This window comes from Felis catus, chromosome B2 (genome assembly GCF_018350175.1).
Source record: "Felis catus isolate Fca126 chromosome B2, F.catus_Fca126_mat1.0, whole genome shotgun sequence".
Classification (NCBI taxonomy): Eukaryota; Metazoa; Chordata; class Mammalia; order Carnivora; family Felidae; genus Felis; species Felis catus.
Window position 1 is genome coordinate 71,904,184 of NC_058372.1, and position 21,785 is coordinate 71,925,968.

The 21,785-nt window shown below is 36.1% G+C and overlaps 1 protein-coding gene across 4 annotated transcripts in view; it reads left to right on the forward strand.

Annotated features, from left to right (window-relative positions):
• Positions 1–21,785, forward strand: part of BCKDHB (branched chain keto acid dehydrogenase E1 subunit beta) — a 209,378-nt gene that overhangs the window by 54,179 nt on the left and 133,414 nt on the right. For 2 of the 4 annotated variants that reach the window (XR_002157239.2, XR_002157238.2), the window contains exons 6-9: positions 2,143–2,251; positions 15,686–15,783; positions 17,849–17,959; positions 20,977–21,061. Coding sequence is in view for 2 of the 4 variants with exons in the window: in XM_003986336.5 (XP_003986385.1) it covers positions 2,143–2,251; positions 15,686–15,783; positions 17,849–17,959 (318 nt within the window). In the remaining 2 variants the exon portion in view is untranslated. The remainder of the gene's footprint in view (positions 1–2,142; positions 2,252–15,685; positions 15,784–17,848; positions 17,960–20,976; positions 21,062–21,785) is intronic. The other 2 variants (XM_003986336.5, XM_006931864.4) reach the window with 1 other exon arrangement.

Consider the following 21,785-nt stretch of genomic DNA (forward strand, 5'->3'; position numbering starts at 1 on the left):
ATGATCTTTTCGATTTCTGTTTGCAAGAGCTTTCCAGGGAATCAGGATAGAAACTCCTATGTCTGCCTAGGGCTGTGTGTGAGTTTGATAACATGAATTGGTTGTAAACATGTGTCTGTTTTATTTTTATTTTTTCTACCAGAGCAAAGTCATAAAGGTTTTTTTTTTTGTTTTTGTTTTTTCAATTGAGTAGAGGTTGCATAATTTTTCAATGTAAGCTAGAAGTGGTAGGTTGGGACAGAAGCCACATTTGAAGTATTTGAGGTATTTTTGTGCTCGAGCTGAACATTCATTCACATTTATAGTTTAAATGGTTACCCAGCATTTTTTAGAATAGATTTTTGTTTCTCGATCCCTACTTTCTTTGCTTCCCTCTTTTCTCTTTTCTTTTTAATACCAAATGAAAACAGTACAAAATGCTAAAAACACATGAAGAAAGCAGACGAAGAGAAACTAAAGTAGGAACATAAAGACATTGTGTATTATGGTAAGCAATGTGTTCTGTTTTACAGAAAATAGTGAGATTTGTGCTATCTTTTAAAATGTTTATTTATATTTTTGAGAGAGAGAGAGGGAGAGAGACAGAATCCCAAGCAGGCTCCACACTGTCAGCGCAGAGCCCGACATGGGGCTTCATCTCACAAACTGTGAGATCATTGAGCCACCCAGGTGCCCCTGTGCTAGTTTTTCAAATCAGAATCCTTCTATTGAAAATAGTGTGAAATTGATTCTGAAAGCCAAATGTAGTTTGTTTCAAGGAATCTTAATTGAGTCTTTGAGATAAACTCAGATTTCTTTTAATAACTCTTCCTCTGTAACACTGGCATTTATGCAGTTATTGAACAGTCATTAAAAACTAGACTTAAGTTTGTGACTGGGGACAAAGTGGTGTAGTAAGACCTCAGGCTCTGGTTTCAAAACTGTGGGAGGATCCCTGGGGTAGCAAAGAGTGTAACTTTGGGCAGATTATTTGGTCTTTCTTTTAATCCTTTGTCTCTCTCTTTCTAAATTGAGGAAAATAATAGCAGCCTCCTCATGGGTTGCTATGAACAGTAGTATCCACATGGAGTGCTTGGCCCATTTAACACATGTGCCACCTGCTGGTATCATCTTCTTCCTTGTCAAAGTCCTTCTCAAGAAGATCCTGGAGGGGCGCCCGGGTGGCTCAGTCGGTTGAGCGTCCGACTTCAGCTCAGGTCACGATCTCGCGGTCCGTGAGTTCGAGCCCCACGTCGGGCTCTGGGCTGATGGCTCAGAGCCTGAGCCTGTTTCCGATTCTGTGTCTCCCTCTCTCTCTGCCCCTCCCCCGTTCATGCTCTGTCTCTCTCTGTCTCAAAAATAAATAAACGTCAAAAAAAAAAAAAAAAAGATCCTGGAGCCCTTTCCTCTCGACTGGAAGTGGGCAGTATCCACACTTTTCTTTCAGCTTTGCAATGTAACTGGACATTCTATTGCCCAGATCATAAAGTTCAGTGGATTATTTTCCACTTAGGAAATGAAGACCCTATTATTCATGGGAAAGGAGGAGATTTTCATATATTAAAATTAGAGAAGAGTTACACTTGAAAGTATCAGCAGAGTATTAGAAGATACTGACTACTTTGCTTTTGCAGATTCCTTTTATTATGTGTCTGCAAGTTTAGCTTTTTAAAAAAAATTTTTTTTAGTATTTATTTTTGAGAGAGAGAGAGAGAGACAGAGAGAGAGAGAGACAGAGCCTGAGCCAGGGAGGGGCAGAGAGAGAGGGAGATTCAGAATCCAAAGCAGGCTTCAGGCTCTGAGCTGTCAGCACAGAGCCCAGCACGGGGCTCCAGCTCATGAACTGTGAGATCATGACCTGAGCCCAAATTCAGATGCTTAACGGATTGAGCCACCCAGGTGCCCTGCAAGTTTAGATTTTTAAGAGAAGAACAATATCTTAGTTACCAGAATATGGTGAACATCTGATAAATACCTGTTTAACAGGTGGATTTTTTTTGGGGTGGGACAACATGTAAAATTTATAGTAAGTGGGAATTAGGCTAAAAATACAAGATTTCTATAATTAGTAACAATTAGTTGCCGAAATATCAACCCTTTATAAGTGAGTTTACTGGGCTACATTTTGTACTGAAATTGTCTTTAAAAAATCTGTTTTTGCAGGTGGTTGTACCCAGAAGCCCTTTCCAGGCCAAGGGACTTCTTTTGTCATGCATAGAGGATAAAAATCCTTGTATTTTTTTTGAACCTAAAATACTTTACAGGGCAGCAGGTAAAGCTTTCCTTTATTTGATAGTTGTGAATATCTTTATGTATTTTGTTTTACATAGCTTAAAAAAATTATAACTTTTTTATAAGCTTGATTTATATTTTCTTATTTATAGAAGGTTCTGATTGCTCTCTTCTATACTTAGTTTGTCTTTCACTGTATATTTTATTTTAACTTTAGGGAAAATCCATCTAGCTGTTTTATGTTTTGATTGTGGAAACAAAGAAGCAATGTGAAATGTTGGTGAGAATATAAGGACTTATTTAGCTACATAGTAGATGCCTAGTAAACGTAGGTTGAATGGAAAAGTGAATGAGCGCATTGTGCCAAATAATATCTAATGTCTTTCCAGCTAAAGTGTCTTTATAGGTCTTTATCTAAATCAGAATACATTTGGTAGTGAAAGGGGCACTGTTAATGCTGTGACATCAGGTCAACACTGGAATGACTGTCTAAGGCAAACTGAGATGTTCAGTTACATTTCCTTAAGTTCAAAATCATAATCCTGTAACCACTCATCTGTCAGCTATAATGGAAATTACTTATCAGCTATAATGGAAATTTTAAATATCAAACTATTCTGTCTAAAGTATATATTTTAAACCTAACTGTAAGCAAATGACAAAGACCCAGTTACCAGCTTTACTTTTTTAAACCTGATCTTAAGCAAATGACAAAGAGGTATATTTTATTTTGAATTCAAAGGACATTGCTTTGGCAAATATTTCTTTTTCTTGAATAGTTAGGCCTAACATTTTTTATCGTGATATGATTTGCATACAATAAAGTACGCAGATATTAAGTGTTCAGTTTGGTAGATTTTTTGACATTCTTAGAAATCCAGGTAAAGACTGTGAAAACAAAATCTAGAACAGTTTCATTACTCTAGGAAGCTCCTTCTGCCTCTTCCTTGCCAATCTATTCTCCTTGCACCAAACTTAGCCAGTTGCTGATTCTGTCCCCAGGGATAAGTTACACGTTTTGAGGGCTCATGTAAATGAGTCATACTATATATATATATGGTATATATATATATATATATATATATATATATATATATATATATATATATACTATTTTGTTTTTGCCTTCTTTGCTCAACCTAATGTTTTGAGGTTCATTCATGTTATTGCTTGTATCATCAGTTTATGTCTTTTTCCTTGCTGAGTAGCATTTCTGTTGTATATATTTATGAATGTAATCACGATTTATCTATTCTCCTGTTGATGAACAAATGTCCATCACTGTTTTTAGTTTTTGCCTATTTTGTACAAAGCTGCTAGGGACATTCTTACACAGGTGCTTTATGAACATATTGTTTCCTTTCTTTTGGGTAATACACCAGGAATGAAATTGGTGTGTCACAAGGTAGATGTAGATTTAACTTTGTAAGAATCTACTGAAGAGTTTTTCAAAGTGGTCATGTCATTTTATACTTTCACTGGAAATGTTTCAGAGTTCCAGTGCTCTTAAGGTAAACATATTTTAAATGGAATCTTTTCATTTTTTAGGAACTCTGTTGTGATCTATATCTCATTATGGAATTAAAAATAGCATAAGAATTTAAAGTCTTGAGGTGGATAGGAAAACACTGATGGCATCACACTGAATAACTCTTTGATTGCTGATTACTGTAGATACTCTATGGGTATTATACTTGTAAGGCCAACCAACTGTTCAAGCCAATCAACGAATGCAGAATTTTTCAGTACATATTTAATGAATGGAGTGAATAAGAAACTTGGAAAAGTAATATTCATTTTGCTGCAAATTTTGAAACCAAGATTCATAAGGGAAATGTTTAATGTGACAGGATTCCAGCTAAGAGAAAGAGCTTGAGAAATTTTTTTATAGCCTGGGCCCTAGGAGAGATTATGAAAGACCCTGATGAGGAATAGGGTTCAAAAGTTTTTCAGAAGTTTCCCAGTGATTGATTATGTGCCATTTCAAGGGCTTGAACTCTGAATCTTTTCTTGACCTCTAGGGGCTCAGTAAACAGAAAAACACAAGTTCTTTCACAGCTACAGAACTTCTCTGCAGAAGAGAGTAGGCGAGGAAAAAAGCTAGCCATCAAAATCTTTATATGGATGTTCTCTAGAGTTGATCCTTGGGTCAGCAGCATAAGCATCCTGGGAGCTTATTAGAAATGCAAGTTATAAAATTAATGTCTCTGTAAAAATTTCAAGCATCAACAGAAAGTGAAAGTTTCTTTTCCCTACCCCTAACACCTTTTCTCAGACATTTTTGTGTGCATTTTTATTTGCATGCATATATGAATTTATAGAACACATTTACATATAAACAGTTATATAAGATCATACTATAGACATTGTTCTGTAACTTACTTTTTGAGTCTTTTTCCATGTGTTTACATTTATACAAATCTGTGAATGTATAGAGCATATATAAACATATAATAAAAATAACATTATAACTATTCTGTAATTTGCTTTACTTACCAATATGGTAATTTATTTTGGATATATTTCAATGTATACAATTTCAATGATTTAGCTAATTTTTTTTTTTTTTAATTTTTTTTTCCAATGTTTTTTATTTATTTTTGGGACAGAGAGAGACAGAGCATGAACGGGGGAGGGGCAGAGAGAGAGGGAGACACAGAATCCGAAACACAGAAACAGGCTCCAGGCTCCAGGCTCCGAGCCATCAGCCCAGAGCCTGACGCGGGGCTCGAACTCACGGACGGCGAGATCGTGACCTGGCTGAAGTCGGACGCTCAACCGACTGCGCCACCCAGGCACCCCTGATTTAGCTAATTTTTAGTTCGTAAATTATGGCACACTCAGAGGAATTTTATTCTTTCTCCTATTATGGAACTTTGAGTTATTTGTAAATTGTGCTTATTCTAAACAATGTTGAAGTAAACATCTTTGTTTTATTTATATGCATATATGTTTTATACACACACACACACGTGCACATGCATGGAAGGAAGAAATTACAAGCCTATGTTCTTTATTGTTTAAATTATAAAACCTATGTTTCTTAATTCCATTCTTGTTTTTGAAAAGTCTCATATATTCATTGATTAAGCCCTGAGTAATAAATGATTAAAGCCAGACACTGCACGTCTCTAAATGCAGTGGAAAAACTAGAAGAATAAGGTATATTGACACAGGTCCTGTGGGGAGACAAACAGTTTACCTGTTTATGGCCTGAAAGCTAAGAATGAAAGCTGGAAATGTTTGCTAGGACATTTAACTTGAGAATACTAAGAATAAAAGTCTTGCATTTTTATTCTCTTGTATATCAGAATTTTGCTTGTTCTTGTATTTTTTTAAGACATCTTTTTCTGTATTCTGTCAACATGAAAAATGTTAGTCTTCTTTGTTAGAAGTTCATCTTGAAATAACCGATCTCAACAGTTTGTTACCCTCTTGGAAATGTCATCATAGTATCTGTGCCCACAGACCAGATGTCATTGAGAGCAGCGTTTAACCTGTTATTTCTAAATTGTAGTTTTAGTTTTTAGTCTTTTAATTATATTTTTAGTTTTAAAGTCTTTGTTTAAGTAAGCAGAAAACATTAAAACATTCTATTTCTGCTTTTTGCATCTTCAGTGTAATGATTCTTCTTTTCCAAGAGTATGTTATCTCTATTTATTCTAACTTTTGTGTCCCCTGATAAATTGTGTAGATATTTTAATTAGGTTTGACACCTTTGTTGTTAGAGTTATTTTGAGATGCTTAGGGTCTTTTTTGCCTGTATGGTTGGGATATTTTTTTCCATTACATATTTCCAATAGGTTTTTATTACTGGTATATAGAAAAGGTATTGATTTTGTAGGTTAGTACTCCTTTTGGAGACCATTGCCAATTCCCTGGTAATATTTTAGTTAAGTATCTTAGACTTTTTAGGTGGAAAACCTTATCTTCTATAGCTAATGATAGTTATAACTCTTTTTTTTTTTTAATGAGACATGTATTTTTGTTGTTGTTGTCATTGTTATCATTACTATTATTATAAAGATGTCTTTTCCCTTTTTAACAGGGGCCCTGGTCAGTACTCCCTATCAAGTTAAGGAAATATCTCTTTGTTTTTAACTTAAAGTTCCCTTCTTCCCACGTCTCCCAAGGTGTTGAATTTTTTTTAAGGTTATTTATTTATTTTGAGAGAGAGAGAAAGAAAGTGAGTGGGGGAGGGGCAGAGAGGGAGAGAGAGAATCCCAAGCAGGCTCCATGCTGACAGTGCAGAGACCTACATGGGACTCAATCTCCCGAACCCTGAGCGAAAATCAAGAATTGGACGTTCTACCGACAGGGCCATCTAGGTGCCCCTCCAAGGTGTTGAATTTTACCAAATTCTTTCTAGATATCTGATGAGATGATTATCTGGTTTCTTTGATCTCTTGATGAGGGTATATTTCATTAACCTATTTTCTGATGTTTCAATTCTTGTATTCCTGGGATAAATTCTACTTTATCAATGCATTGCTCTTTCAGCATATTGCTGGATTCAATTGAAGATTTTTTAAAAAGAGCTTTATGTTCATATGTAAAATTGGGCCATAGTTTTCTCTATTTACATGTATGAATATAAGCATATATTTATGTGTCAAATTGGTCTATAGTTCATCATTCATTCAGAATCAGAAGTTACCCAAGTCTGGTTTCAGAATCAAAGTTGTTCCAGTCTTACAGGATGAACTGACATGCTTGCTTTTTCTGTGCTCCAGACTGGACTGAATAACTAGGAATGATCTGTTCTATAAGGTTTAATATAATTTGCTTGTAAAACTATCTGGTTCTTGCGAGTTTGGAGATACATCTTTGACTTTCTTTTGAGTATCTTTTATGGTTGTTGGACTACTACTTATTCTTGAGTAAATGTTGGTCATTTATATCTTTGTATAATGTATTTCTTCCTTGGATTTTTAAACTTAGTAGTATAAAACTTTTCTTTCCTAGTATCATTTGATTAAATATATTAATGCATGTAAATTATTTATCATGCTTATCTGATAATTAATACTTGATAAATGTCGTGTACTAAAAGATGTTTCTGTATTATTTAAAAATCTCCAATGATTTATTTTAATATTAACGATCTTAAGCATAAACTTTATGCAGACTGTTGAGCCATGAGCACAACTCAGAGTATTTGAATTCAGGAGAGAGAGAAAGGTAAAGATTTCAGAGAGCTTTAGCAGGAGAGGCCAGCCAACGTTCAGCCAGTTTCAGGAATAGCTGGTCCAAAATGGTTTTGTGAAGAGGGAGAGATTGATCTTGTGGTTTAGGATGTGTTGGTTGGGCAATTCAGTTTTCGCAAGAAGGTGGGGAAGAATAATTTCTGGGTCGGCGGTCATATCATGGCCACTCTAGGACATTTTTAATCCTTCAGGGACTCTTACAGATTATTTAGGATTATTTACGACATATGCTAGCTAGTTGGATGTGCATTGTATCATGTTAAATCAAACCAGTCTTCTACTTTTGATTATAGGCAGTTCTTAATATGTTTCTCAAAATGTGTGCAAAGGCAGATGTCTAAAAGTAAAATATGGACTTATGTGTGACAAACAGTGTTCTTTATGAAGAAAGTTAAAATATAAAATTTCCAGTTAAACCTCACCATGTGCACATAGTTGTCAATGACATAGCATACAGACAGTAATATTAACAAGCCAAAACTGAACTGTTGATTAGCAGATGGGGTGTTTTTAGTTGATATTTTCATAGCTGATCTAAAGAATTTCAAATTAGGAATACAAGGCACACAAAAAGCTCTTTAGGAGTTTTCATGTTTAATGTATGTGAGTGTGCATTGAACAAAAAGTTAAAGATGTATAAATTACTTATACTTACAAGTTAGATAGTAAGCACTAAATTTTTAAGACCACTAGGGTTATATTTAGTAATTTTCACATACTTTTCACAAATAGAAATAAAGTGGTCAGGCTTATAAAAATTGCAGCTGGAAAAAGTTTTTTAATAACTTGAAATATTTATCAATTTTATCTATTTTTTAGCATCCGTCAGTGTTGTATTTGAATTTATGGATTCTACCTAATTTACCTTTTTTATCTCTAGCATTGAATATAACTCGGGATTATGAAGTGACTATTAAGTAAATGATATTTGACTTAAGCCACTAGACTACAAATCATAGTTTCTGGCTGTGTAAGTATGCCTGGAGTCCTTCATAATTAGGTAGTTTTAATCCATAATTTGATATGAGGGGATTTATATGAAAGAAAAAGAAAGATATGAAGGAGTGACACACAGCACAACATGCAGAGACCAACACAGGGTGATATGTATGTGGAGAGTTTAAAGAATATTTGCTTTATTGAATATAAGGCCCATTTAATGTCTAAAAATTTAATTTGAGAAAATGAGGGTGAATTGCTAGAGGTCAATGAGAAATCTAGATTTAAATCTTGATTGGTTTCAGGGAAAATAACATTTATTTATTTATTTATTTATTTATTTATTTATTTATTTAAAGTGTTTATTTATTTATTTTGAGAAAGAGAGCAAGCACGAGTTGGGGAGGGGCAGAGAGAGGAAGAGAGAGAATCCTAAGCAGGTTCTGCCCTGGCAGTGCAGAGCCCAACATGGGGCTCAGACTCACAAACCACGAGATCATGACCTGAGCCAAAATCCAGCGGGATGCTTAAACATCTGAGCCACCCAGGCGCCCCAGCAATAATTTATTAAGATTATGTTTTCAGGGTGCCTGGGCGGCTCAGTTGGTTGAGTGTATGACTCTTGGTTTTGGCTCAGGTCATGATCTCACCATTGTAGGATTGAGCCCCAGAATCTAAAGCAGGCTCTGCACTGTCAGTGCAGCTCTAAACTCACTCGCAGCGCAGATCTAACTATTTGTGACATCACGTGACCTGAGTCAAAGTCAGGTGCTTAAGGGACTGAGCCACCCAGGCATCTCCAGAGTCTCCACTTATTGTTGTCTCCTTAGTCTCCTTTGTTTTGGGATAGACCATTCCTTTGTCTTTTTTGTCAGTTATGACCTTCACATTTGGTAGAATGTCCTTCAATCAGTTTGTCTGATGTTTCTTCATGATTAAGTTCAGGTTATGTAGATATTTGGGCAAGGATACCCCTGAAGTGATGCTGTGCCCTTCTCAGAGCATCACGTTGTGATAACACATGATGGTGTTCTCAGCTTGCTTGTTTTGACTTTTCTGTTATTTGTATATACTACCCTACTGCTTAGAATGCCAACCTTTTGCTTTTGTGCATCTGATTATATTCATTCTTCAGGATCTATCTTTTTTTGTGGTTTTGTCTATTTGCTCTAGTTCATCTGCTTTCTCACTTTTCTGCAATCCTTTTACTCTAGTTCTCCGTAAGACCTTGACATGCTTATGGTGTGAAGACCTATGTTATCATGTGGCTGTGATCTTCAATCACTGTCCCTTCTAAGAGACTTCTCTGGCTTACTCCCTTGATATTGAGACTTACTGTATCAGTCTATGCTGTCCACACATGCTCCCAATAATCACCGCTGGTTAAAATAGTATGAAAAGTCTAGTACTTAATTATTCTTTATTAAAAGTTAATTTTGTCTTTTAATTAGATAGTGATATTATGACAACTATTATAAGGACAGCTCATATTGACAAATAATATTGGTAACAGCATATTGATTTGGTCTTACTCATATAGACTGTTAATCTTTAGATTTTCAGTATTTTGAGGTGAAGAGATGATGGGAAAATTGGGGAATAATTTAAAAGTAATTACTACAATTACTATAATTACTATAGTAATTACTATAATTACAATTATACCAAAAAAATTCACTAAGTTTTCTTGTTCATATATTTTCTTATCTTTAACATCAGTGTTAGGAGGAGTTGTTGGTATGGAAGTGAAAACTGTTAGAAGTGTGATCATAATTAGTAGCCTCACCTGAAAGATTATTTGGAAAAATAATAATTATAATACAGAGATACTGGTTGATGGTTAAATATCAGTTTTATACAGCAAATGATAATAGTAGTAAGAATAACCGTTCTTAGAATGAAAAGTTTATAGTTTTAATGACTACAACAATGACATTGAATTATTTCAAATGTAAAACTGTCTTCTTCCTAAGAACTGAAAGGATGACCACAGTGATTAACTTAATATGTCCTCATTCTGTCCTTATGACACGGTCGACAGACAAATGCTGCTTTCCACAGTTTACAGATGGGATACTGGGGCATGAAAGTACCACAATGCTTTGTAAGAGATCACCAATTTAGTTAGATGCACAGACAGGGTTGGGAATTGGGTTCTTGGTTGGGTGAATTTTCCCACCCTCTCCCATTAGACTGTAAATTCTGACAAATTCGGTAGACTTTCTCAGGTATGAAGATTTCCAATATGTTGTTAGTAATCAGGCAGCATTGAAGTAACATTTTAGAAACATACTCTATTTCTTTTTAAGAAGAACATTTATGTTTTATCACTGCATCATGTATAATGCAACATGAATAAAGCCCTACTGACTTTCACATTTGTGAGGAAACTAGCATTACTGCAGATTAGTGCCAGGGCAGAGAAATGACCCTATTATCTCTGTAATGGTAATATTGTGCCTCACAGGGAAACTTGCATCATTAAGAGTGAGTTATTATTTCTTGCAGACACTTTCTGCATGTGTTATTAATATATGAAGCCAGAAGGAATTGAAAAGGTTTTCCTGGGGACTTTGGTATATAATTTAAAGCTTTCCCCTTTACCTGAAACAGCACATAAATGTGTGTTGACTGGTGTTTGTAGATGCACACACACACACACACACACACACACACACACACACAACTTCACGCCTCCATTTCTTTGTACACATCTTTGCTTTCTACATAGAATTCCCTCTGTATTTTCCCATCATCTCCAAGACCCCTGTCAATTGTGCCCTCCATGGTGCCCTCCGCTTCCTTGATCCTTACAACCAGGTTGTTGCTTCCCTCTGTATTCCTAGAACAATTTATCCCTACCACTGTCTCATGTTTTTGTTTGCTGATTGTGTCTTCCCATCTTTATACCTCCCAGTTGACTATGTGCTTGTCAAAGACAGGGACTGCCTCTTTTAATTTCATATTCCAATATGCTGTGTGATACCTGTATATATTGGCTATACAATAACTATTAAATGAATAAAGATATATAATACATAGTATATACATTTATATACAGCCTTATTTTAAAAATGTGTTTAAGATGACAAAACAAATTACAAGAAAATTAGAAGGAAAAAAGTAGGAGGATGAGGAAAAAAAATTGGGGTGGGCATGAGCTAATTCATGCCATGAGTCTGTAAGTATATATGTAATGTGACTGTAAGTGCATTTGCAATTACAAAGGAAACATATATGGAATTTACAATGTATGTTTTAAAAATCTGATATTTGAGCAAAAAACTGCATTTTTTAATTTTGGTTTTAGAGTTCTTATTTTTCTGGGTCACACATTTTTGTTAATATACATCGGATATTGAAGGGTTTGTCTGGAATATTCATTAGTGCTACGATTTGGATGTAATCAGCATTTGGTGAAATGGAATTGTCTCATTTGGTCCCACTGCTATGAAAACAGGATTCTGTAATATGACTGTTTAGGGGCTCTTCAGTTCTTGAAGTTTTCTGCTGTAACTCCTCTTACCTGTTCTCTTTCAAAAATCACATAGTCTTTGGGTAGGAATGCAAGAATGCTTATTTGTAATAATAGCCTTCTCTTGGAGTAAGTATCTTTTACATTGGGGTAGCTAAGGTACTTGTGAGTTACGGCTTACCCTCTAAGTGACCTGTGTGCCACGTTTAAATAAACAAACATATTAAAATTGTATTCTTATTCTCCTGCTCTCAGGATTAAATTTATGTGACTCTAGTAGATTTTTTGGTTGTTATTAATATGAGACTCTTCTTGAATATAATTCCCTGCACGATTTTGTTGATGGAGAGCAATGCCTTGTTTGCCATCTCATTCTTTAATTAAGTGTTAAAGTAATGAGGTCTTATTATGCTGGGTAATTTATTTAATACAATGAAGCAGTTAGTCACTCACTGGCAATTTCTCAGAGGAAGTGGGCCAAGATGCTAACCCACTTCTTTTAGTGTGCCAGCCATTAGAATTGTGCGTTCCAGGGATTTGCTAATCAGCTGGCAACTGATATAAAAGGCGGGAAAGACGGGACTCTTGATTGACAGCCACTGACTCACTGAAAAGACAGTATGTGTACTGGCTTCAAGCCTTGTCTATTGATGCAGATCTTGCTGCCCTAGGAAAGACTACTTGATGATGACAAAGAGCCTATGGTGCTACCTTTCACAAGTTTGCTAGACTACACACAAAGTTTGCAAACTACCATCACTTTGGTTTAGCAACTGAGAACTGCTGAGTAGAATATACTACTCCAGTTGAATGTTTGTCTTCCTTCTGTGTGTTCCTTTATCCAGCCATATATCTGTTGGTTCATCTGTCCATCAAATACTGGATTTAAGCTGTCAATAAATGGGCTGGAATTAACCTCTGAAAGCACTGTTTAGAATTGAGGTTGGCAAACTTTTTCTATAAAGGAAGAGGTAGTAAGAATTTTAGCCAATAGGCCATGCTATCTTTTGTAACTACTCAATTCTGCTGTTGTAGGTTAAAAACAGCCATAGATAATATATAAATGAATGGATGTAGCTGTATTCCAGTAAAATATTGTTTATAAAAATTGACTTGCCTACTCCTGGTGTGGATGGAAGTATCTGGCTCAACATAATTTCTGTGCTACACAAGAACTTTTAAAGAAATGCTTTTAATTCTTATGAGTTTAAAAAAAAATTTTAACGTTTATTTATTTTTCAAAGAGATGGACAGAGCATGAGCAGGGGAGAGGCAGAGAGAGGGGTAGACACAGAATCTGAAGCAGGCTCCAGGCTCTGAGCTGTCAGCACAGAGCCCCATGCAGGGGCTTGAACTCACGAACTGTGAGCCAAAGTTAGATGCTTAACCAACTGAGCCATCCAGGCGTCCCTGCTTATGAGTTTTCTAACACAGCTTGTGTCTCATGTTTGTTAGTTAGCTTAATTGTCATCTGCTTTGAGTAGTTTTGTGGATTTTAGTGTATAGTTTAAATGTATTGGTGATTTTAAAAATATTCATTTCTTTCTCTGGCATTGATTATAGAAATGTTATTGGATTGGAAATATAAAAAAAAGAAAAGAAAAAACTTTCCACATCACTGAGAATAGTACCATTAAATTTGATAGTATTTATTTATTTATTTATTTATTTATTTATTTATTTATTTATTTTTACATTTATTTATTTTTGATAGACAGCAAGAGACAGAGCACAAGTGGGGGAGGGGCAGAGACAGGAGGAGACACAGAATCTGAAGCAGGATCCAGGCCCTGAGCTGTCAGCACAGAGCCCCTAAATTTGGTAGTTTTTTAAAAATCATTTATAAGTAAAATCTATATTTTTGACATGAAAACATGGCCAAGATATGTTGCCATGTGAGAAAATAGTGAGATGATAGAAGACTTCTGAACAGGGTGTACAATGTGATTCTATATGTGGAAAAAAAGATTCACATGTGTTGATAAATGTGCATACTTGACTATTATAAATATCTGAAAAGACACTGAATCAGTCGTGGTTCTTAACTTTCAAGCCGAGATCAACTCTGGCCAATATAAAAGCAGAAAAGATTTATTGAAGGATAATGGATAGCTGAGATATCTTTGCAGTGCCTAAGAGCCAGGCTTAGAGGCCATATGTCTAAAGCAATACCCAAAATTCCACCACATAACTGGTTTTGCAAAGATGCCCCAGCACCTATTGGTGGATGTGGAACTGCAGTCTTGAATATTGATACCACTGAATCTGAATGCTGGATCTGCCTCCACTGTGACCCGTACTCTAGGATGAGTTCTGGGTACTTGCTGCTCTTCTGTGTCATCAGCTTCCATTTCAGAGTCTGCCTTTGATTGGCAGAGCCCACATGTTGTGCCCTAGCTGCATGGGAAGCTGGGAAAGTGCATATGTGGACCTTACTTCTGTAGTGGATAAAGTGCCTTGCCTCATCAGATGGGGCATTTCCCCAATTTAGGAAGAGGATTAAGAAGCGTGGATGACAGAAAGAATGAAAGCTGTCCCCGCAGACACCCAGGAAGTTGTTGGTGTTGATTACTTCTGGGCCGTGGAGTTGGAAGAACTAACTGGGGCTCAGAGGGAACCTTTTTTTTTTTTTACTCTTCTTTGCTCTTTGAATTTAAAAAAAAAAAAGATTAAAACAACAATGATAAAAGATTATGGGGAAAGTCAACAAAAGGGAACTATTTTTTTTTTTCAACATTTATTTATTTTTGGGACAGAGAGAGACAGAGCATGAACGGGGGAGGGGCAGAGAGAGAGGGAGACACAGAATCGGAAACAGGCTCCAGGCTCCAAGCCGTCAGCCCAGAGCCTGACGCGGGACTCGAACTCCCGGACTGCGAGATCGTGACCTGGCTGAAGTCGGAGGCTTAACCGACTGCGCCACCCAGACGCCCCAAAAGGGAACTATTTTTCCCCACCACTTCTGCTGTTTCACTGCTCTCACATGGAATTCAAGACGGCTTCCTAGCCTAACGGGGCAATTCCATCAACTTCCTACTCAATTTCATTTAAAAATTCACCTCATGATTTCCTCTTGAATTCAGTCAACTCTATATTGCTTGTGTTTGGTTGGGCAGAAATAATCATGAAATAGTTTTCTCTGGGATACCAGTGGCTTATGCTTCCTTTAGCCCGGTAGAGCTGCTTTAGCATATCTCTTCGAGATCTACAGGATTCAGCTCTGAAAATTAGGGTGTTGTCGGCTGCCATAATGGATGAAGTGTTCATAGATGTAAGGCGCAAAAATAAAATATGCTTAAATATTTGGCCCTACTATGTATGTTTCATTTTTCAAACCCCCATAAATTTGCTTCTTGATAGAAAACTTGTCTGAGAACTTATTTCAGTCTGATCAAGTTTTAGCAGACATGTTAACATTTTTTTTAGAGTGGTTTTAGATTTACAGAAAAGGTGTGGAGATAGTACAGGAGAGTTCCCATATACGCCACATGTAGTTTTCTGTATTATTAACGTCTCCTATTAGTATGGCATATTTATTACAGTTGACACATATATTGACACATTGTTGACCAAAGCCCTAACTTTAAGTAAGATTTGATTAGTTTTTATCCAAAGTCCTTCTTCTGTTACAGGATAGCTGATATATTTTATACATTTACATTGTACTTTTTCATATGTGTAGTGATGTCATGGAGCCATATAATAAATGCTATTTCTGTTTTAAATAACTTAGGGAATTTGGGGGAAGAGTAAAATAAAGCTTTGCCACAATGAAATTCTTATATTCTCTTATGCACAAGTGCCCCATGAAAAAAAAATAACTTTTTATTTTTTTCCCCCGTTACATATTCAGTTGAACAGGTTCCTGTAGAACCATACCACATCCCCCTGTCCCAGGCTGAAGTCATACAGGAAGGGAGTGATGTTACTCTAGTTGCCTGGGGCACTCAGGTCAGTAACATTTATAAGAACCAATAATGTCCATATTGTGCTTGGAAGCTCTCATTTTTAATCCTGATACTATAAAAATTTAAAGTGTTTTTCTTCTGTCTCAAATTTTAGTCTTGCTTGTGCTACATCTGTATTTGGTATTGATTTCTGGTTGAAAGTGAGGTGCCTATTCAGTTATATTAAAATATATATGAATGTGGTAAAACCATTAAAATCTGTTGAGTTTATGCAAATGGATTCATTCAAAACTGTTTCTTTTGAGGCACATATTATACATCACTCACTCTGGCTTCTGCACTTGACCTGGTGTCTTTTTCATCACATCTGCTGCCATCTCATGTGATTATGTAGCTGGCCACGTGGGACATCTAGTGATCCAGCGTCCGAGTTCTATACCTTCCTCTGTTCCAGCGAGCCTCAATTCTGATCTGTCTCCATTTTCCCAGTGCTTGTCATGCTGCCCTGCTTCCAGACTTTGAAACTCGGGACTCTTTGCTCCTCTGGCCATAGACTTCTATCTTTGACTTTTCTCTCTCCTTCTTTTAAAGAAATGGTCCATTTTTCTTTCTTCTGTGTAAAGGAAATACTTTTAGAAAATTTGGTGCAACGTTAAATAACGAAAATAATAGAAATCATTTGTAATACCACAACCTCCTACTCTCCTCTCCACTCGATGTTTGGCTTGGAGAGCCGGTCCTCCTGGTTTCTTACCTCCAGTGGGAAAATCTTGTATCTGTATCCCTTTCACGCAGCATGCATCCTTGCCTCTCTTTGTAATAGGGAAGTTAGTGTATTGGATACTATGTCCTATAACTTGCTTTTTCCTCATACCTTCCATGTCTGCTGCCACTCCTTTCTTCTTTCTCTTTGTACTCAAAAGAAGAGGTGTCTGGTTTTTATACCTACCTCTACAAATCTTTCAGATTATATTCTCTTTTACCTTCTCCAGGTCTGTAACTTACCAGCTAGTCCCTTCTCTCTTTTGCATCTTCAGTTTCTTCTTCCCACGTCCCTTTTATTAACAAGGTGTATATTTCTTAGGGGTGCCTGGGTGGCTCAGTCGGTTAAGCGTCCAACTTCGGCTCAGGTCATGATCTCACAGTTCATGAGTTCAAGCCCCTGCATCGGGCTCTGTGCTGACAGCTCGGAGCCTGGAGCCTGCATCGGATTCTGTGTCTCCCTCTCTTTCTGCCCTTCCCCTGCTTGTGCTGTCTCTCTCTGTCTCAAAAATAAGTAAACATTGCAAAAAATTTAAAAAGGTGTATATTTCTTCTCTATCTAAAAAATACCTTTTCTCTACCCTGCTTTTCCCTTAAATACCAGTACATCTCCTCCTTTCTTTTATCACTAAACTTGAACAACCATTTTCTACTACCTATATTTAATCCCTTAACTTCCTTATGTTCTTGTACCTATGAGTTCTGTTCCCACTAATTTACTACAATTATTTCTGCTAACATTCCTAATTTTCTAATGATTAAATCCAACCCTTATCCCATATTGCTATGGTGTATGATACTGGCTGCTGTTTTTATGAAACACTTTCTTCTTTAGTTTCTGGGAGATATTGTCTCCTGAGTTTTCTTCGTGTTTGTTGTTGTTGTTGTTGTTGTTTTTCTTTCTTTCTTTCTTTCTTTCTTTCTTTCTTTCTTTCTTTCTTTCTTTCTTTCTTTCTTTCAAGTGAGCTCCTCCTTCTCCATTTTCCCCTTAAATGTTGGTCACCTACAGGGTTCCACAATCTTCCCTTTGCTTCTCCTTCCTCATGCCCTCTCTAGAAACTCAACCTACTCCTGTGACTTTACCTTCTGTATGCTGGTATCTTTAGAATCAATGTCTCTATCAATGACTGCTCTCCTTTTCTTTGAGAACATCTTTCCAACCGTTTTCTAGATATCTGTGTTTGATTATTTTGGTAGAATATGGGGTTCAACATGTCTAAGACATTTAATTCTTCATGAAAATCAGTTTCTCTGACTTTAAACACTGTTTCTATTAATGATATCAGAATTCAGTTAGTTTTTCAGGTCTCAATGTCTGTAGTTATTCTCTGCTGTTTTTATTTCAGGTTCATGTCATGCGAGAGGTGGCTTCCATGGCTCAAGAAAAGCTTGGAGTGTCTTGTGAAGTCATTGATCTGAAGACCATACTACCTTGGGACATGGATACAGTTTGCAAGGTATGAGTATAGTTTGATAGAGTGTCATTTCCTTAAACTCTTGGGGAATATTTACTGGCAGTTTGCAAAGAATTGTTTTGAAATTTTGAGCTTCATGAGCACTTTCACCCGATTGAAAACTTTAAAAATTTACACCGTGACAGAAGCATGTGGTGTATAATCAGTTTAATGCTCAAGGAAACCAATCACTTGACAGTTTTTCCCTTCCATAGTTCTCTGTTTAAAATATTGCAAAACTGGAGTAGTGCAAATAGGAGCATTTCAGGTATGTTGGAAGTCACCTGTGTTTTTAACTATTTATCACTTGAACTACTTAGGATTTGATAAGCATAGTTTAATATAGTCTGCTAAATGGTTTGGCTAAATTTTCATTGTCTCCTCTCCAAAAGAGATGGAGATGGATTATGTTCAAAACAAAACCAAACCAAAAAAACCCCTCTTTGCACGGTCTTAATACTGTGAATCACAGTTTAAATGTTATGTTGTGGGATTCTGGCTGCTCTTAGTTTTCTGTCTAAGCAACTGCTTGGTAGTCCCTTCTCAAGAATACAGTTCGGTTCCCGTTTACTTGGCTATAACTGATATCTTTCATATTAACGTACAGATAAACATTCCCACTGTGGTATGTAAGGAAAATTAAGCCCTTTTTTTATGTGATGGTAGTATCTACTAAAGTTTAGGTAATGTTGCATATATTACTTTTCCTTGATTTACTGTTATAACAAGTGAGTCATAAGACTGAGGGTATTTTACATTTATTTTTTTAAGGAATATTAAAATTTTTTATTATTAGAAGTATTCTTAGAATATATGTATAAGACAAAGAAGGAGGGAAATGACAATAAAGTATTAAAAGTTAAGCCAGAAATTTAATTCTGCGGAGGCTGGTTTACGTATCTTGATTTTTTTTTTACCAATTTATTTCACAGCATTTATTGAGTACCTACATTAGCGAGTGTTCTAATAGACATATAAAATTAAGTAAGACAAGTTCCTAGAAGATTATTTTCTAGGAAACAAAAAACACTTTTTTTTAATTTTATTTTTTATTTTTTAAAATTTATATTCAAATTAGTTAGCATATAGTGAAACAATGATTTCAGGAGTAGATTCCTTAATGCCCCTTACCTATTTAGCCCATCCCCCCCCACAACCCCTCCAGCAACGCTCAGTTTGTTCTCCATATTTATGTGTCTCTTCTGTTTTGTCTGCCTCCCTCTTTTTACATTATTTTTACTTCCCTTCCCTTAGTTCATCTGTTTTGTATCTTAAAGTCATCATATGAGTGAAGTCATATGATATTTGTCTTTTTCTGACTGACTAATTTCACTTAGCATAATACCCTCCAGTTCCATCCACGTAGTTGCAAATGGCAAGATTTCATTCTTTTTGATTGCCGACTAATACTCCATTGTGTGTGGTGTGTGTGTGTGTGTGTGTGTGTGTGTATATATATATATATATATATATATATATATATATATATATACCACATCTTTATCCATTCATCCATCAATGGACATTCGGGCTCTTTCCATACTTTGGCTATTGTTGATAGTGCTGCTATAAACATGGGTTGCATGGGTCCCTTTGAAACAGCACACCTGTATCCTGTGGATAAATGCCTAGTAGTACAATTGCTGGGTTGTAGGGTAGTTCTATTTTTAGTTTTTTGAGTAACCTCCATACTGTTTTCCAGCGTGGCTGCACCAGTTTGCATTCCCAAACATTTATTATTTTTAAAGAAGTTTAGCCTTCTCCTAGCTTTTATAGGCTGTTTCTTAGGTTAGTCACGTGAAAAAAAATCTGCAACTACTACTGATGTAAAAGTACAGCATAGGTTATATTTAGGTAAAGATTGTTTTATAATTTAATGAAAGATTTAAGATTTGTTATAGTAAATGTTCCGTGGACTCACTTGACATCATCTAAACACTGGACATGGTTACAGATGGTTTCAACAATATTCTAAGTCTTTATATTTGTAGCTTCCATCATTAAGGGCAGTATTTTAGGTTGAATTATTCGTAACTGCATGAAAGTAATGCTTCTTTAGGCTTTTTCAAATCGAGTCAGATGCTGGGTTTTCTTTTAAGTAGCCAGCTGTTCCAAATCATGGAAAGCTGGAACTGATAGCCTTTGCCCCAGAATGGGCTTCTTTTTTTGCAACTGTACCCCACTTATTCTTGGAGTTTATATTTATAAAGTGAAAGGTGCTTTTGTATGGGAATATAATGTTTTGTTATGGTACAGTGGGGGTACTGATATATGGGTAGGACAAGTACTTTTAAACTTTATTTACATTTTTATATGTCCAAACAGAGTTTGTAGCAGCTTATGGTAAAACACAAATGTAACAACACTCCAAGCTGATAATTGGGAAGGTAATGAAGAGAGAGGAAAAAGAAGGGGGAGATTATTTGTTTATATTTCTCTCTACATCATTTGCTTGTGTGGAACTCCCCCTCCTCCTTTTATTAAATCTACTGGTTGCACCTTTGTATGGTCCTGGAATGTAGGTCCTATTTCCTTAGGGCTCTTTACTGTTGGAAAAGATGAAAGAGGAGACTAGAGACCGCTGCTGCAATGAGAAGGTGATGCATCAAACCTCTGAGTCGCCAGCATCCTCACTGTAGTCTTGTGTTCGGGTGCTTTCATCTTGCCATTGTCTGGTTGATGACCCTCCAGTTATGACAGTGAAAGCCAGCTTGTCATATCTTGATTACTTTGGGTTCTTTGACTCTCTTCCCTGCTGGTCATGGTGATCTTGTTTTTTCCTTTCATGTATCAAAGGAAAGTTTTGATACTTGGCATCTTTCTAGGATTTGGAGATAACTTTAACAAGAGGGCCCTGTAGCTAAACCTCATTAAAAGTGAGGCTTTCGTTGTTGTTGTTTAACTAGAGTTAAGTTTTTCTTTATGAATTCCATAGTAATCAAAATTTATGTTTATTATCTCTTTCAGTTAGTGCTGTGTTTTATCTTTTATTTTTTTTTTTTGTCTTATGATAAAATCAGATCCCTCAACTCTGTTCATGACATGTTAAGCTCAGCACCAAAATGCATCTTTTTGGAAAACCTAATCAAGAAAAGCCTATTAAAGGTAAAAAAAAATCCTTATTGAAAATACACATTAGCACACTAAGCATAGTAAATGACTCTGGGACAGTTGAGGAATTGGTTAATGAAGTCTGAATTTAACTGCATTTTTAAAAACATAGTCCTACTTTTTGCTTAAGCCTTGAAGCATTGTTTGGAAGTTATAATTTTGAAAAATTGCTTGGGGACAGAAAGCAGCAGAGTTTTTGAATGTTGCTCAGGGGAGCTACAAAATTGGAGACCTGAGTAGATCTAAGAACCGTAGTTCATTTATTTAATTCTGAACCTGATATTAAAGGGCTAAGCTGGAAACCTCTAAAAAGAAGAATAAAAATTCCTGAGTTTTGAGTTGCCTAGGAGACCAAGACCTACCCCGAGGATTTGGGGTATGAGTGGGGTGGGGGAGAACATCAGTGAGGAGAGTTGAAGGGCCTGAAGTGACAAATGGACTCTTTTTACTTGGGGGCACCTGCCAAGTAAGTTTCAACTAGAAATTGAGAATCCAGGTGTATAGACTCCATATTTGATTGGGTTGCAATGACAGAATGGGAAACTTGGTGGGATTGTGTGTGTATGTGTTAAATACACAGTTAGTCTTCCATTAAAGATATTTGCCAAATTTTAAACCTGTGTATGGTGGGCGCTAAGCAGAAAATAAATACCTAAAAGGCCAAGCCATCACTGGAAACTAAAGTGTCAAAGACCAATCATACTCTCAGTTGAAAGCT